The 18170-nt window shown below is 39.9% G+C and overlaps 1 protein-coding gene across 2 annotated transcripts in view; it reads right to left on the bottom strand.

The window, feature by feature from the left end:
- Positions 1-18170, bottom strand: part of LOC121524691 (WD repeat-containing protein 7) — a 131783-nt gene that overhangs the window by 95505 nt on the left and 18108 nt on the right. For both annotated transcript variants that reach the window (XR_005993164.1, XM_041810156.1), the window contains exons 14-18: positions 17598-17793; positions 12212-12426; positions 5141-5374; positions 4697-4990; positions 4271-4467 (exon numbers count right to left, since the gene is read on the bottom strand). Coding sequence is in view for 1 of the 2 variants with exons in the window: in XM_041810156.1 (XP_041666090.1) it covers positions 4271-4467; positions 4697-4990; positions 5141-5374; positions 12212-12426; positions 17598-17793 (1136 nt within the window). In the remaining variant the exon portion in view is untranslated. The remainder of the gene's footprint in view (positions 1-4270; positions 4468-4696; positions 4991-5140; positions 5375-12211; positions 12427-17597; positions 17794-18170) is intronic.

Here is an 18170-nt window from a genome sequence, read left to right as displayed (position 1 = left end):
CTTTTTGTACATCAGACAAGATACTTTGTTCTGTGGGCACCAAACACTGCACATCACCACAAACACACCATTCCCACTGTGAAGTACGGTGGTGGCAGCATCGTGCTGTGGGGATGCTTCTCGGCAGCTGGCCCTGGAAGGCTTGTTAAGGTAGAGGGTAAATGAATGAGGAAAAATATAGGATAATCCTGGAGGACATCTTACTCAGTCTGCAAGAGAAGTACAGCTTGGGAGAAGGTTTATTTACCAGCAACAATGACTAGAACCATACAGTGAAAGCTACGCAGAAATGGCTGATAGACAACAAGGTAAATGTTCTGGAGTGGTTAAGGCAAAGCCCAGACCACACACTACCCTAACCCTAACCCTAGAGAATTTCTGGCTGGACTTAAAAATGGCTGTTTATGCCCAATCACTGTGCAACCTGACAGAGCCTGAGCAGTTTTGCAAAGAAGGCTGGAGTAAAATTGTACCTGTCCACACAGACTCTATGCTGTGATTACTGCCAAAGGTGTAGCTACTAAACACTCACTTGAAGGGGGTGAATATTTATGCAATCACTTATTTAACTTAACGTATTTTTATTGAATTGACATTGTTTCTGAGAGAATTGTTTTAAGTGGAGAAATTTGCAAGAATAAAGATGTTTCTTTGAATATTTCCAATGCAGTGACAACATAACCTTAATGATGTCCTGGAGAAGAAGTTTTAGATAATTCCTTATATTTGTTTTTTTACAGATTTAGGTTAAATAGATTACAAAAGCCAGGCAGTGAGAAGGTTTTGTACTGCCCAAATAACGACAAGACAATCTCAAGTTCTCAACTTTGGTACAGAAAGTTCTTCTTTGGTTGCAGGGTGATCACAACAAAAACTTCAGACACACTTCTCTTCAAACTTGGCACAAGTTGAGGAAGACTTCCTGTTGTCATTAATGTGAGATGGGGAAAAAGCCAAAAACCCAAACATGCTCAAATATTCACAACTGCTCGTTTGGAGTGAAGACTGCAAGAAAGAGGATCCGTGTTTGAGTTCATAAAGAAGTCTTGAGCTTCTACCTGTAGCTGTAAAATCACAGTCTCTGATATGGACATACCAGACACGAGGAGTTCTTTCTTTCTGAGGTGGTAATAAAGTTTTCAAACTCACCTCTTGCTGTTGTGCTTTTTTACCTCTGCCAAGGAGGTTATGTGATCGGCAGGGTTTGTTAGTGAGTTTGTTTTTTAGTTTGTTAGTAAGTTAGTTTGTTTGTTAGCAGCATAACTCAAAAAGTTGTTGACGGATTTTGATGAAATTTTCAGGAAATGTCAGAAATAGCATAAGGAAGAACTGATTAGATTTTGGGAGTGATACGGCTCACCGTCAGGATCCAGGAACTTTTTAAAGGATTCTGTACTATTGGGAGATAGGACTAATGGTGGAGGTCTGCACTCTCCGAGTGCTTTTCTAGTTCTCCTCATGTTTTAGCTACTGTTTTCTGCTCAGATCTGCTTTTTCTTGCAGATGAAAATGATTGACACCTCAGATTTCTGCCATTCTTGAAAAATCAAGCTAAAAGGTAAGATCATTTTATTGTCGTTTTGCATTAAAGTTAATGTGGTAAAACTAACATGGTGGATGATGTAGGGCCGAGGTAGGTAATCCTGAATGCTTTGCATGGACACACCTCACAGCATAAATAAAAAAGGGTTTGATATTAACTTGATATTGATAGCTCAGACTGCACACTGAGGTGGTCTGGGATGCCTTCATCTGGACTGGATAGGTTGTGTAGACTCAATATGTACTGTACACATCAAAGAATGCCTCGTCAACTGATGTGATCAGCTGCTTTCTGCTAGTGAACAAAAAGCATGGTTTTCTGGCTCCCAAATGGATCTTCATTTGGTACCATTCTGCCCATCTCTCTAAAGGGAGCTGGCTCCCATTATTCGAAATATGATCTAGCTCATTGAACTGACACACTCCTTTTTAACTCACCGTCTTGAAAAGCTGTTAAAGACATACCATTAGCCCCTGCTCGTTGCTAATTTGCCCCTCCTTCACTTTAATCACCTGCAGCCACAGCAAGAGAGCCACAGAAGTGAGCTCTGATATCAGGTTGTCACTGAAGACTTTCTGTAAACACAGTCTATGGACACACTGAAGTGGTCCTAAAATGCTCAAATAGATTAATAATCTGCATGAATGCATTTTCTAAACAACTCCTTAGACTGCCCTCAAGCAAAACTGATGAGTAACTTGAATACCAACAACCCGGGGATCAGCCTTTAACTACTTAGCCAGATAACTGTCTTATTCCTAGTTTTGCGCATGTGTAAGGCTATTAGACTTGTCTCCATCAATTCGGAATCTAATTTGATTTTCAAAATTAATTTAAGAATGACTTGATGAAAAATTGACTTATTCTGGATGGACTACAGAGCAATTATTCCAGTATTTCTTATTTGTGAAAATATACATTTAACCAGTATGATAAAACAAGCTGAAGACTTCAATTCTGAATGAGAACCAGAAATTTAAAGGAGCAATACACAAAAATATATTGGTCTTCAACCCTCACTTATATACTTCCCTCGCCCTCTATATCTCCCGCTCTCTTGTTCTCTCGCTCACTCGCCCTTCCTTCAGGGTTATTCTGTGTAGGTTAGACGAAATGATGAAAGGTTGAGTTGGTGTTACAGCAGCAGGACCTTGACCTCTGTGTTAAATCTTTCAGAGTACAATGAGAGCTCAGACAGACTAAACAATCAGCTACACACTCACACGCTTCACGGTTCTCCGTCTTGTGTATGTGAACAGCGTCTTTGTTTCTCTGATCAGAATTCAGTTTCTGTCGCAGCTTTGTTTGGGTTGGTGTTTTGCTTTTCAGCTGGAATCACTGAATACAGATTTGGGGTGTTCCCTTCTTCTAGTGAACCTAAATAGACCTTCACTTTTGGTCAATTTTTAAAAGTGATTTCTTTGATGCGTTGCTGATATTGCCTTTACTGGAATAATTACTGAACAAGTACACTGCTGGTAGTCCTCCAAAAATCCAGATGCTTTCTGATCCAATTTTAATTATTTATGGATGTACCGAACATAATCACTTTTATGTCCATTTATTTATTTATCTATATATTTTACTTAGGTCATGGATATTACAGTGAAAAAAAATTGGCTACTGAGGCACAGATGGCCTAGTGGTTTAAGGCACGCCACCTTGTACGCAGGCAGCCTGGGTTCGAATCTGGCCTGTGGCCCTTTCTTGTATGTTTCTCCACACTCTCTCATCCCTGTTTAAAAAAGGTCTATTAAGACAATAAATCTGTGATTTATAAAGAAAGCCAAGTCTAGAGAAAAAAGCCTAAATAATGACATAAAAACAAAGCTAACAGAGCCCCGAGAAACCATAGGACGGAAGCCATAAATAATAGACATAAATGTAAAATGCTGCAGCATCAGAACAGGTTTGTGAAGATTTCTGATCACTAAAGAACATTTACTTGGGATGCTTTCCATTTTCATTGCTGGGCTCATGGGTTATATCATACTATTTACTTTGATTATTCATTGCATGACCCCTGACGACCAAGTGAGTAGACTCATGAGACCATTACATTGTAATTTCAATTTTAACTGGTATAATCCTAATCGCAGACTATTACCAAATCGTGCCACACTAACTTTTTCATCATTCACAGAAAAAATGTTCTTAAAACTTGCAGGAAGCAACAGAATTTTGTTGAACAGCTGCTGAAATGAAATGGTGCTGCTTTCTGCCCTCTCCATGACTGTTCACCCCCTCCCTCTTCAGTCATTTAAACAGCTAATAATATCTGTTTAAGTCACTAGTTAACACATGTTAAATCCTTTAAATACCTCATGAAGATGCACATGTTAACGTTAGTGTCTGTTACAAACAGAACAGAAAAGAGAGACAGCGCTGTTTCCTGATCCCGAAAAGTTTTTGTTTTTGTCCTGACCTGCAAACTGATGCCAGTGATACAGCCCTGAATGGATACCAACACCCACAAAATTACCTAAATAAGTAAAAATACAAATGAAGGAACGAGAGCAGAATCCCTGCTTACACTTTACTAGTTTATTGATAATTCAGAGGAAATATATCCTATGAATCATCATTATTTTAGGGAAAATCTCATTCGATTTGATTTCATTATTACAAAGTATAGGTCTAACACAAGTTAATGTTATCCAGGAGTTCATTTTTGATGCCATGGTACAGAAACAGGTATTGTAATAACTCTACATGTGTGGGTCTTACCTGGCAGGGGCTTTCTTCATGTGCTCTCCCACAAAGGTGGCGTTCGTCATTCCCATCAGAGTGTTGGCGAGAGAGATCACAGACAGAAGGTGTTGTGTAGTGACAGCCCTGGAAACGCCGTATGTCCCCTTCCCCACAATGTCTGACAAAGTCAGCTTCAGGCCCGTCATCAGGGACAACTGACGTAGCAAAGACTCCTGGGAAATAGAGGTGGACAAATGAGGAAAAAGGACCCTGTAAATAGCCAACTTGAGAGTTCTGCTGCCTAGGTGATGTGTTTCCACAGCTCAAGAGTTTAATGTTGTATCATGTGCTCTCCTTCAGCTTCCTCTACTCTGATATAAAAAAAAAGTCCTCTTCAGTGTGAACGGTTCAAACACAATAACCTGGATGTTCTCTGTAATGTCTAGTAGATGGACAGGTTACCTTGAAGGTAGGCAGCATGAGGGACATGTGACCTCCGCGTGAGATCAGACCAAAGGAGATGGGGCAGTGCGGTCTGAGCATGCCAAGACGATCCAGACAGATGCCGTCCAGCTGCTCATTCAGGCCCCAGGCGTGCAGGCAGGACATGAAGAGTTTGGCCGTGTCCATTGTCAGATTGTACTCCAACAGACTCAGAGACTTGGACTTCTCCTCACGTCTCCTCATCTCTTCCTCCTCTTCTTCGTCTTCATCCAGGAGGTGCTCCTTGATCGTCTCCTTCATCGTCTCTTTTACCTGACAATATAAGGAGAAATTTTAATTATTTCAAAGGTAAAACAAAGAAGTAAACACAAAGCAAAAGAATAAGATACAAAGGGAAAATGACAAGAGGATGAATATTTAAAAAACCTAATTCAATAGATTCAAATAACTTCACTTTCAGACCTGTTTGAAGATCTTGTTGGCCAGGAACGACCCCCCCTTGTCAGCCCCTGCCTGGCTCTTCTGCAGCGTCTCAGGAGACACCAGTGTGGGGTTTGGTCTTTGTGCTTCCTCTGTCAGCAGCTGGATGATGACGGCCTCAACGTCGAAAAACAGCACATGCATGTCGGGATCCGTCAGGTTGGTCTTCATCGCCTGGACAACCAGGGCATTATGGGAGTATTTCGACTGGTTTCCCTGGAAGAAGAGGGGGAAAAGAGAGATTTTTAGATTCAGTGAATATAAGACACTTCAATTCTGTCCAAGAGAAAAAAAATACTCAAGGTAATTTAAGCTAAAATAAGGATGAAAAGGCTTAACAATTCACATCCAACACATAAAACAGAGATACGTTTTCGGCATTTAACTATATTGATCGAGCTTTAATATTCACATTTAAGAGATCTTTATGAGAAATAAAACCTAGACTAAGAGGAAAAAGTACTCTGGAGAATGATTATTGAAATCAGTCATCCCTTTAAGCACAAACAATCACAGAAACACACACCCCATTAGCTTTAATTGCAACCAATACTAACACTGCTCGATTTTAATTGTATTAGCAGAGACACCTGCATGGAGCTTTATGCAGAGCAGAGCTGTTTGTTTACATGTTAATGACTTGATGACTGCAATCACACGACTGTGATCTTATTAGAGGGAGGAAGAAGAAGATGAGGAGGAAGAGGAGGTGATTAAGTAAGAATAAAACAAGGTAAAAGAGACACTGGGTTCTAATCTGAATGTGTTTAAAGGAGAATATTTACAACTGCTTTTCCACTCGTGCTGAAGTTTTAAACTGCATTAAAGGTACAATATGTAAAACTTTTGCACTTAAATTACTGAATTCATTTAATCAAAAATTTAACATTTGACAAAAAGTTGACATTTTTCTGTCACTCAGTGCATATACATTCAGTTAGAAAAGGGAAATCAATTGTGTTAGTCTGAGTAATGCTGGGCTTTTAAAAGACATATAAAAATAAGGGCTGCCAAACTAAAAATTTTAATTGCAATTAATCACAGTTTCAGTAGTAATCTTCCAGTTTGAATCAGAGTTCCCCTGATGACCACTCAGCAGTCATGGAGTTTCTCCAGTGAGCACTCAGCAGCCATAGAGTCACTCTGATGACCTCTCAACAGTCACTGTTACTCTGATGACCACTTAAAAGTTGCAGACATACACGATGACCACTTAACAGTCACAGTTACCCATACATATAAATATGCTTTTTTTAATTGGATTCTATCAGCCTGAAACTTTGCAACATGAATTTGACTGATTAGTATCTGGCCAATTATCAACTTTGTAAATAAAGTTTAGTTTATTTAGACAAAAGAAAAAATCTAAATGGTACAAAATGGTAATTTATCAGCAATGTGTGTTTATGTGCAGTACACATAAAAGAAAGAACATGAAAAGAGATACAAAGGCAAAGCTAAGAAGTAGGGATGTCTTCTATTCTAGTTTGGTTAATGAACTTTGGTCAACACGCAAATAAGTCAATTAATAATGTAAAACAAAATGAATATCATGTATGAAAAAAGTTAAAAGAAGCTTGTTTCTTTTTGCACATGTTTATATCTGGAAGGATTTAAGATTCTGGAGTTTTTTCCCTCCTTTTACTTGTTTTTCTTTGTGATGAAAAAATATTTAACTGTGTTTTACTTTCTGGTTTTGGGAAATATTGGCTTTATCTTTCATGCCATCAAAGCTTATTGAATTGAGCTGAATGTGACTGGTGAGAGAGACAGAGAGACAAATAATTATCTAGGGAGACTCCACACTGACCAAGAGACACAATAAAACTGCAGCTGGGACACACATATAATACACACAATGACACACACCCACCCTCGGGGAGCTCCGCTGTCAAAGCTGTGATGCTGCTTCACCACCTGCACAATTTATTAATCATCTGTTTTCATTTGAATCTGGAGCTAATATTTCCAACAAAGACCAACAGCTGAGCAGTATGTCGTCACTATAAGATGCATAGAGTTCCCAAAGCTTGTTCACATTTTAACTCTGAAGTGAAGAGGGGGTTTAGTAAATGCATGGCTTCTGTTTTGGTGGATTTCTAAGTGACAAAAACATGACTTTTGTGCCTGAGCCTCATGTTTCAGCAGGATTTTCTTGACACATTAGTATGAGTTGCCAGTGTGAGCCTTAATGTTTGAGTGCAAGGTTTTGGTGGATGAACACTGCCATCCAAAGGCAAGCGGACACATTACACACATGTGCACACCATAGAAGAAGAAATACATGCTGTTCTTTATAGTGTTTGATTCTAGTTAGGTAATATTTTAGTGGAAGGCCTTCATCAAGCAAATTTGATCCTTGATAGATGTTGCATATTAATGTTTTAGTGCAGTTTGGATAGTGTGCAAGAGTTTGCAAACTGTTTTTGAAGGATTCATTACTCTCCAATGCACATACCTTATCATAAATCAAATTTATAAAGGCTATCAGTGTTTAAATTTGTTAAAATTTGGAAATATTGCATTATATGTGATGAATAGAGACAGAAAGACACACAGTCATGATGCAAACATGCACACGGTGTCCTATAGCTCCTGGGCAGTCAGTCCAAAGGTCATTGTCCTGCAGGGCCCTTCTGGCAAACACCACTGGAGTCCAACACGCATACACGAAACACACACATTGCACAACGGCATAAATTCTTACTATAGTTTCTATGAAGTACACTCCACATCTGCTAATGTAGAGATTGCATGCAAGACTTTTACACATGAATGTTGTATGCTGTTGTACTGGTTTTTTCCTGCTCTATTCAGATGTACAAATATTTAAGCTTATACCATTAAAAATGCCAACATTTACACCAACATTACCCTGACGTTTCCTGCCAGTTCTTGGAGATTTCCAGTGTGAAGTTGTTGCACAATGTTCAGGAGGAATTTTGGACTCTTCTTCAGCTCATCCATATTCTTAGGCTGTCTGGTGTGAGTGGCTCTTTTGAGGTCATTCCACAGCGTCTCTATTGGATTCAGGTTTGGGCTCTGGACTTGGATTTTCTTTCTTTTTTATTTATTTATTTTTTTAAGCCATGCTGTTGTAGATTTACTTCAATGTTTTAAGGTCATTGTCCCGCTACATCACCCACCTTCTTCTAAACTTCCGCTGGCAGACAGCCACCCTGACATTATCCCATTGGATGACTTCATAAACTTGGGAATTCATTTTTTCCCTCCATGATGGCAAGCGGCCCAGGCCCTGAGGCATCAAAGCAGTCCCAAATCATGATGCTTCCTCCACTGCACTCCACTGTGGGGATGATGTTCTCATGTTGGTTTGCTGTAAACTTTATATGCCATACATAGTGCTGCGTGTTCTTCCCAAAATATGCAACCTTAGTTTCATCTGTCCAATAACATTTTCACAGTAGCATAGTGGAGTGTCAAGGTGCTCCATGGCAAACTTCAGGTGTGCAGTGATTTTCTTTTAGAAAGCAGTGGCTTCCTCAGTCATGTCCTGCCATGGACACCATGCCTGTTCAATCTTTTCCATATGTTGAACAGAGATGTTGATTTGTTCCATTGATTTCTTGGAGCCTTTAGCTCCAATTTTAGTGTTCTTTTTCTGGGCATTTTGCATTGTGCCTTTAGAATCAACCTGGCTGGGCATCCACTAAAGAGAATAGCCAGTAGTAGTGTAGTGAACTGTCTCCATTTGTGAACAGTTTGTCTAACTTTGGACAGATGAATGCCTTAAGTCTTTGAGATGACTTTGTAACCCCTTCCAGTCTTGTGCAATTCAACAGCTCTTGACTGAAGTTTTTTTTTCGCAAGGCATGGTTCACATCAGCAGATGTTTCTCGTGAAGAGCAAACTCAAAAGTTTGGGTGTTGTTGTAAGTCACAGTAGCTCTACACCTGGCTCACATCTCATTTAATTGATTGGAATTCAGATGTGCTAACTCCTGACTCCAATTAGCTCTTTTTGGACTCATCAGCGTAAGGGTTTACTTACTTTTTCCAGCAGCACTGTGAATGTTGAATGGCTGTGTTCAGTAAGGACTTTAAAAATCATAATTTAATTTTTAAATATTAAAACCACATTTGACTACCAATTAATGAGGAAAACTAGATAATTTCAAAGGTTTCACATCCTTTTTCCTGCCACTGTAGGTTCATCAAACTGACCAGAGGACAAACTCTAAGTCACACAAAGGAAATTGAAACAACAACCGTCAGCTGTAAACACAGAGTAAGCTCTGAAGCCGGCTGGGTCTAATGTCTGGGTTGACAGTCTGACATTTTACAGTCATTATCCGTCATTTCACACAACATGGGAGCACACACTGACACAAATACGCTCTCACACGGAGGAGAAAGTGGATGGTTTTGACCCATAATTTGAGTAGATATGAGAGAGGAATGACACTGAGGTGGAAGGTAGGTAAGAGAACAACAGTGATGTGTTTTTGATAGAACAAGAGAGAAAAGATTGCAGCTGTTGTGTGTTGGCCTTTCCAGAAAAGAGCTGTGATTAAGGGCAGTTATGGCAGGAAAAACCCGGGAGACACCTACAATAAAACCGACACATCGAGGGGAGACAAAGAAGCAACAAAAAGGTTATCTGCTGGAAGCAAAAAAAAAAAAAAAAAAAAAAAAGCAAAAAGGAGGACAAAAACAACACGAAGAGAGGTGAAAGGCTGAGGTAAACAGCCTCATGCTCACAGTGTAAAAGTCAAACTGAACCAGCAGCTGAACTAAACGCTGTTCAAACACTAAATAATTCAGAGCGTTTGTTTTCTGTGCTGGGAGGCCCAGGTGGGTGGGGTCAACTCCATCAGGGCAGATCAGATCATCTGAGTCTAAACGGTGAACCTCTGATACTCCAAGGGATCGACATGGACAACTTTGTGCTGATAGAAAGGGTGGCTGAAGAGCAACTGGTAGATGATGCAGTAGAATTGTTATTTGAATAAATCAGGGAGTCAACTTTTATTTGTTTGAATTTCAACTGTGTGGTCTTTTGTGAATGGAAGCAAATGGTGCAAAAGTAATACTATTATAATTCATAAGCCAAGTTTAACCTTGGATGGTGACTGAAATGTGTCAAGTAATAATCAACATCAGACATTTCTTTAACATTTGCCTAAGCAGATCAATGGAAATACAGGTAAAGAAACTAAAATGCAGACAAAAGGAATAATTTAGTCATTTTATATAAAGAGGATTAACCAAAGACTAAAAAATATGCAAGGCAGGCAAAGACCATATCAAGAGAACGCAATCCAAACAGCCACCTAACTACAAAATAGAGGCAGCAAATGTCAAAATTTCAAAAGAAATCTGGTTACTTCTATTGGTCATCAACTAAACATGCAAAAAAATGCATTGTCTTGCTGGAAAAAAAAAACGTCTCCCATGTTGTAGCTCTCTTGCACACTGAATAAGATTGCCCTCCAGGATTTTCCTATATTTTGCCACATTCATGTCCCCCCTCTACCTCTCCAAGCCTTCCAGGGACATCTGCTAAGAAGCATACCCACAGCATGATGCTGCCACCACTGTGCTTCACAGCGTTTGTGGTAATGTGCATTGCTAGGTGTCCACCAAAAGTAGTGTTCTGTCTGATGGCTGAAAAAGTACAGTTTTGGTCTCATAGGATCAAAGAACTTGCTTGCACTTGACTTCTTGAACTCCCACATGCCTTTTGGTGAACTCAAGTCCAGATTTAATGAGTTTTCGTCAACGGTGGCTTTCTCTTTGCCACTCTCCCTTAAAGCTTCTTGCAGGGTTGCTCAGTTTGTGAGAATGACCTGATCTAGGTAAATTGATGATGGATTTAACTGGACTCTGGGGAATGTTCAGTGTTTTGGAAATTATTTTGTACCCATACCCTGACTGATACTTTACAATGACATTTTTCTGAGTTGCTCGGAGTGTTCTTCTGTCTTCATGATGTAATGGTAGACAGGAATACTGATTAACCAGTGACTGGACATTCCAGACTTAGGAGTCTTTTTACTACAGTCACTTGCGACACATTCACTGCACTCAAGTGATCCCCATTTCACTAATTGTGAGACTACTAGCACCAATTGGCTGGACCTCTTTTGAATTAAGTCAGTGACTTTAATGGCGGTAAATATTTAGGTAATCACTTTACCTTACATATTTGAATTTAATTGACATTACTTTGTAGAGACCTGTTTTCATTTTGACATTAAAGAGGCCTTTTTTGTAATTTCTTTGGTCTAAAAAGTCAAATTATATTGACCATGGTTGATTCAGAAAATCAATAGAAGGGTTAAACATCCAGGTGGTGAATCCTTTTTGACATCGTACATCAGAGAGTAAGTAAATCAAAAGCAAGGATCTAGACAGGAGGGTACAAAATTACTTAGAACCACAAACTACTTCAAGTGTGAGGTGCTTTTCTCTATTAAGTCCAGCTCACAGAAAAGAAATGTCCTTTTTTTAAACTTTTGCCATTTAGATAGTTCATCCTTCCCTTAGATCCTCCCGGGTCTTTTCTTTCTGTCTCACAAACACTGGCTGTAGTGATGACCTTTAGGTTTGTCTCCAGCAGAGTTTTAATTGGTGCACAACTTTAGCCAGGTATCTGGCTGGGATGGACAGTCTAAATGTGTGTTTGTGATAAGACAGGTGCATGAAAAGGCAGTGTTGGGTTTTATGTTTCTTATTAATGGCTTAAGGAACCAAAGTAAGAAAAAAGTCATAAGAAGGAAAGGAAAAGACTTGTGAAGTTTAAGAAATAATATCCCAAACTTCTAATTCAACACAAATGTTTGGAAGAGAGACAACATCTGACCAGTGCTTTTCTAAAAAGCTTAAAAAACTGCCACTATGTTTTGAGACATAAAGATGTCTGATGAAATACTTAATTCTTTTAAATAAATTAAGCAGGAAAATATGTTTGGACAGATTTCATAACTGGCTAAATCTAACGCCTCAGCACTCATGGTTGAAATCGGGAGCCATTCACCAAAAAACACCATTCCCTTCTGCTGTAGAGTGACTTAAACTGGTTTGTCCATACCTTGTCTGCGTTGTCTGCAGCCAGCAGGTTGGTGGCGAGTGTCTGCAGTTTGTGTTGAGCCATGTTCTTCAGTGCTGCCAGGCTGCGTCGAGTCATCGCCTGCTTCAGGTTCACAGCAGAGTGGCTCAGAGCGTCCACAGTGGCTGGGGCGAGCTCATCACATGCATTCAGGATCTCTACGGCTGTTATACCCATCACACAGCGGTCCAAAGCTCCTGAAAACATCAACAGATTTAGAAAAAAACATTGATTACAGCAAACCATGGCGAGTTATCTGGTCAAGTGGTATTTACACACTGAAGTGTCTTTTAGATATATATTTTTTGAGATTAAGATATTTATGTGCTGGACCATCTCTGACCTTTCAGCAAGCTAAAGAGTAATTTTGGCATGATATCCCATATCATTTACAACAGCTGGGCTGTTGTGATGGAAGAATCTCAATACCCGTCTCCTTTTGTGCTCTATTCACTTGCTTGATCTAACAGCCCAAAACTTGTGGATGCTAGGAGTGCTGAGGGAGAACCAAGTGACAAGTTTTAGAGACTGTGGAGGCTCCATGGACTTTTAAATCTGATATGTGGAGGTATTTTGGTTTCCAAGTTTTAAGAAAGGAGAATGGTGAAAAGGTGATGGTCAAACAAAAAACGATAAGCAGACACTTGCCAGATTGGAGCAAAACACATGATGGGGAAGACGAGTGAGATAAGAAGGCAAATCAACACCTTGAAACCTTCCACAAAGATACGAGGAGCAGAATCCAAGCAGGCCAAAGACTCTTAAGGAAGCATTCACAATCCCACTTCCCCACAACAGCACGAGGGCTTAACAGATTAAAGGTGTATGGGTGAAAATATCGCCAAAGACCTGCAGCTACTTTCAGTGGTGTACAACAAAGGTTTTAGAAGATTCGTAAACATGCTGGAGCCAAAGTAAAAGTATATATTTTGAAACCGACTGCACACTTATGGATGGCACTTTTTTGCACATATTATAATATTCAAAATGCCAACATCACTTTTTCACGTGTTCATTTGTTGCTTTTTTGATACCACAATAAATACAATGCAGTTGACTTGCTACTCAGGTATTATGGTACCGTGAGATTTTTATACTGATAGATCCCTGGTAAAAGTAAAACTGCATGATCTAAAAAAGCTCTATCAGCATCAGAAACAGTACAAAGCAACACAGTTGAAACAGGACAACAGGAAGTGATGCCATAAGCTCACTGTGTCACAGGCTAATCTATAAAGGACATCTGTTAAGACTGTGGAAAGTAAAAAGAGGGGAAGACACACTTTGCAATGAAGCCAAAATAGCACACCTTTTAATAAACTCTATTGGTTATTGGTCAAATGAAATGCTGACACCAATAATTGGCCAAATGCTAATCATCAGCATTAATCATCAGTTAGGCTGACAAACGGTTGACCCCTGATTAATTTTTACAGAAATGTATTCAACAATGGAAAAAATGTAATAAAACAAGCCTTATAGGTTTTTTGGATGACCGCTGAGGGCAGCCCTACAGATAGCTCCGTGTGTCTAAGTAAGTAAGTTACTGAGTGAGTGATGCTAATTTATAAGCCATAGACTACAGAGTTAAGTTTGCTTGTACTGAATGCTGGCAGTAATGGCTGCCTCCACTGTGTTACCTAGAGCCATACATACAGAGTTGCACTATGGGCGGGGTTTACTTGTGCTAAAGGCCCTCTAATGGCTGCCTCCACTACTCTAAATGCCTCAGATATAGCTTTAGCATGGCCTCATTTACGTATGAGAAAGAATAAAAACAGTCCTATAAGCTTTTCATGTTGGGAAAGATGTTTTCAGTCCTCTGCTGACCTGCTTTGGCATGACTATGTGATAGTTGAGGGGGAAAAGGTATCATGTTGTGTGAATGCTTGTGTACTATGGCTGCTTGGGGCCATTAGCTCTGAATTGGTCGCAGCAGCACTTCGTCAAAAACGTACATTTCTTTATTAAAACAAGCATAGACAGCAACACTAAAAGCTTTCTGTGACAGAAAACGATGTTGTCGCTCTTCTGCCGCCCCACTTTGGCATGACTATGCGATAGTTACAGGGAAAGGGTTAGCTGTTGTATACAGCTAATGAGTTGTTGTGTCCCAGCTAACGACTCTAGTAGGCCTGTCATTAGCTGGGACTGAGTGCAGCGGCACTTTTGTCTGAACCAGTGAGGCATTTCAACAGGCATCCCAGATAGTTGTGGTCAGCCATATACTAGGTTTTTACCTAGTCTTGTTACTGAGACAACAGGCATGCCATGACCTACTGTACATGGGTGACCACGCTGACCAATCACAGCTGTTGCACTTTGTGCCATTGCTAAATTATTGACACCTTTGTGAAACACAAAAAAGGTTACGGTTTAGGCAAATGGTTCTGAACCTACTTGTATCTATGAGAATGTAAGCCCTCTTAAGGCCCACAAAAAACATGATAAACTACTGTCAAAAGTTAACATCCATTGTAACTTTCACTGAGAAAACCCTAAGAAAATAGGCCTGTGGATGTTTTTTTCTTACCAAGACACTCATACAAACTAACTATGAAGAGATGTTAAAGAGTCAATTTGTATAGATGTCTTTGAAAAACTTGGTTTATGCACTTTTTCATCATTTTAATAACTTTTAAATCTGTATATTTTGGTCTTCTTCTTCTGTCATGGCCATCTCTGATTAACAAGAACGCCCAGATAGCTGTATGTCAATGCAGTCATTGGCTTTGTAAGGTTTATTCACTGATCCAAATATAGTCACTTTAGTCCTCAAAAATTCAAGATTGCAATGCCCTCAATTCAACACTCAATGCTTCAAAGCTAACACAAACCAATTATGAATGATGAGAATGAAATGGGTGAAATCTTTGTGCTCATCTCTTCTTCTTATTTATAGGCTGTGGCTTTATCTCGGCCTCCTTCTGTCTGTGATCTCTGTTTTTATCAATCTTTCTCTTCACGTCCTTGCACTCTCCTTCCATTTATATCAATCTCCCAATCTCTCTCGCACCATCTCCCCCTCGCCTCAGTGCTCGCTATCATCATCTATTGTCTGTTGAATATGATTCAGGTCACAGATAAAGACTTCTCCAACTCTGACTGCTGCAATCCTCAACCTTTACGGAGAGAAAAAAGCTTTAGAGAGACATCATTAGCTGCAGACGAAGCTGACATCAGTGTCGACGCAGGTATTGAGTGAGACGAGAAGTGCTACCTGTGAGTGTGTGTGTGGAGAGGGGCCGGTGAGCCGTGGCCCTATTACACGTCCAACGCCTGAGTACACACACCTTCCTTAATTTCACACTTAGCTACCCTGCAATCTCCCAGCACTACAGCTTATTCAGGTCTACACAGACAGGCACACAGGGCATTTTCCAGTCGCTAGTCATCATTCAAGCTAACGTTACCTCCATGCTGTGCCACATACATGTTTACTGCAGACTGTGTTGTCATGGTAACAGCTGAAAAAGGAAGGAAAGAGAGCACAGCTATGTCTGAAGGGAATAGTTCCTAAAATTCCTTTAAAAGTTTTATAGGACCATCAATATCAATAAAAAAAATCCTGTATATGCATAAAGTAGTATTTTTTGGATGTTAGCCTTCCTTGGCATCAAGAATAGATGCAGTGGGAAGTAACTGACTTGGATCTGTCTAAAGGGGCTTTTCAACAGCACTATCCCCAGGAACTATGAACCTTTTGAGGAACTCTGTGCACTGCAATCGCAGGAACCAGGGTGTAAATTTAGCTCCAGGGTCACTGATATACTCCTGAAAAGGCCCTGATGGGAGGATAGTACATTCCAAGGAACTACTACCAGGATTGGGGGGGGGGGGGGCTGTAGTGCTGAATGTTTTTTGATTGGTTAAATACTTGCAAGCTAACTGATTTCATCTAGCTTCTAAGTGAAGTCAGAGAAGAAAGCCTGGACTGATAACAAGTTACAGGCCTTGGATAAAGATGAAGATACATTTTACAACTCAACACATCATTTTACAAACCCAAATTCCAAAAAACATGGGACACTGTGTAAAATGTGAATTTGACTTTTAAAAGATGAGATATTTGATGGTCAAACTAATAAATGACTAGGTATAAAAAGGGCACTCCTGAAAGGATCAGTCGTTCACAATCGGCAATGGCTTGAGGCTTTGCACTTTGTTAAAAGCTGCATGGGCTAACAGTCCAACAGTTTATGAAAGTGCTCCTTATAATGCAACTGTACAGAATGTAGATTTTCACCATCTACTGTCCATAATATGATCTAAAGATTCAGAGAATCTGTAGAAATCTTCACATGTAAGGGGCAAAGCTGAAAACCAACACTGAATGAAGGTGATCTTTGGCCCCTCAGGTGGCACCACATTGTAAACAGTCATCACTCTGTGATAGTTATCACAACATGGGTTCAGGAACACTTCAGACAACCACTGTCTGTTAACACACTGCAACACTGCATCTACAAATGTAAGTTAAGACTCCATCAAGCAAAGCAAATGCCAGATATCAACAACATCCAAAAGCTCCACCCACTTCTCTGGGCCCAAGCTCATCTCAGACGGACTGACCTAAAGAGATAAAGTGTGCTGTGGTCTGATGATTCCACATTACAAATAGTTTGGGATGACATTCAAGTCCTGCAGGTTAAATAGGAAAGACCCATCCAGACTGTTATCAGTGCAAAGACCCAAAGCTATGTTAGCAATACCTCTGCTGGCTAAAGCTTAGGTTGCTAAAGCTAACTTAGTTACATTGGCTTACATTGGCTGTTAATGTAACTACTTCCAAAATGTTTTTTTCAATGAATCTTTCTCACAGGCAAATCCAGAGAAGAAACTGGAGCACATGAATCACTTATTGCTGTGAATAACAGGTGCAGAGGACTAACTTCTTCTTTGGATTCGCCGAGATAGATTTATTGAAACACCTTTGAACGTTACTTGTCCTTTCTATGAGCACTGACATTCACCAGTGTAGGGGCTGAAGCGCAAGGCACTCCTTCATCATTACTTCCAAAATGTGTCTATACATAATTTAAACCCTGATTAGACCTCTGACCTTTTTCTCAGTTTTATGTATGAAATGTTTCTTAGTCTGCAATGTTTGCAATGGAGTTATCTCATGAATGTAACTGCCAGCCGTTGTTTATGAATAAGGTTGAATTAAATAAAATACATTGTGGTGGCAAATTACAGCACTTTCTTTCTAAGATATACAGTGCCTCAGATGAATGGTCTGTGAGAGCGGCAGTCAGAAATGTACGGTCTGCATCCAGACCCCTCTTGTTACAATAGCATGGCTTCACAATGAAAGAGGGTGGGGCCTAAACTGGCCTGCATGCAGTAAAAAAAACGAATTCCTTACCTGTATCCATCTGCCACACGTACACAGAGCCATCAGAACATCCCACTACCAGGTAGTCGTCTGCGGGACGCCATTTGATGACCTGGATGGGGAAGAGGTGTCTCGAGGCCAACATGATGCACTTCCTTTCTCTGAGACTGAGCAGGCCAACGGAGTGATCACTGGCCACTGAGCAGACACAATGCTGCACTCGAGTCTGCAGAGAAAACACAGAAGCTAAGTCATTCTGGGATATTTGACAAAATGTTTGAGTTTTGTTTATTTAAGTTTAATGATTGAATATCTGAAAGAAACTTTGTTTTCAAGCGTGTCTGCAAAACTCCATGTATCAACATCCATATGGGGGGCAAAGATTGAAAGAAAACAGCCAGGTAGTCATTGTTAAATCAGCTTATATCTAAATTTACCTTTGATAGATTATCAAAGCTTTAAACGAGCGGCCGTCTGTGCAGAACGCATAACCAAGCCTTGATAAGACTTCATGTTAGGTGACTTTTTAAGCTTCACACTTCAAGACAACAATTTAAAGTTTATGAGTTTTTCATTGGTTTACACATAATGCTTGCTGCTTCA

This window comes from Cheilinus undulatus, linkage group 17 (genome assembly GCF_018320785.1).
Source record: "Cheilinus undulatus linkage group 17, ASM1832078v1, whole genome shotgun sequence".
NCBI classification, from domain to species: domain Eukaryota; kingdom Metazoa; phylum Chordata; class Actinopteri; order Labriformes; family Labridae; genus Cheilinus; species Cheilinus undulatus.
This window is presented reverse-complemented; position numbering and strand designations above follow the sequence as displayed.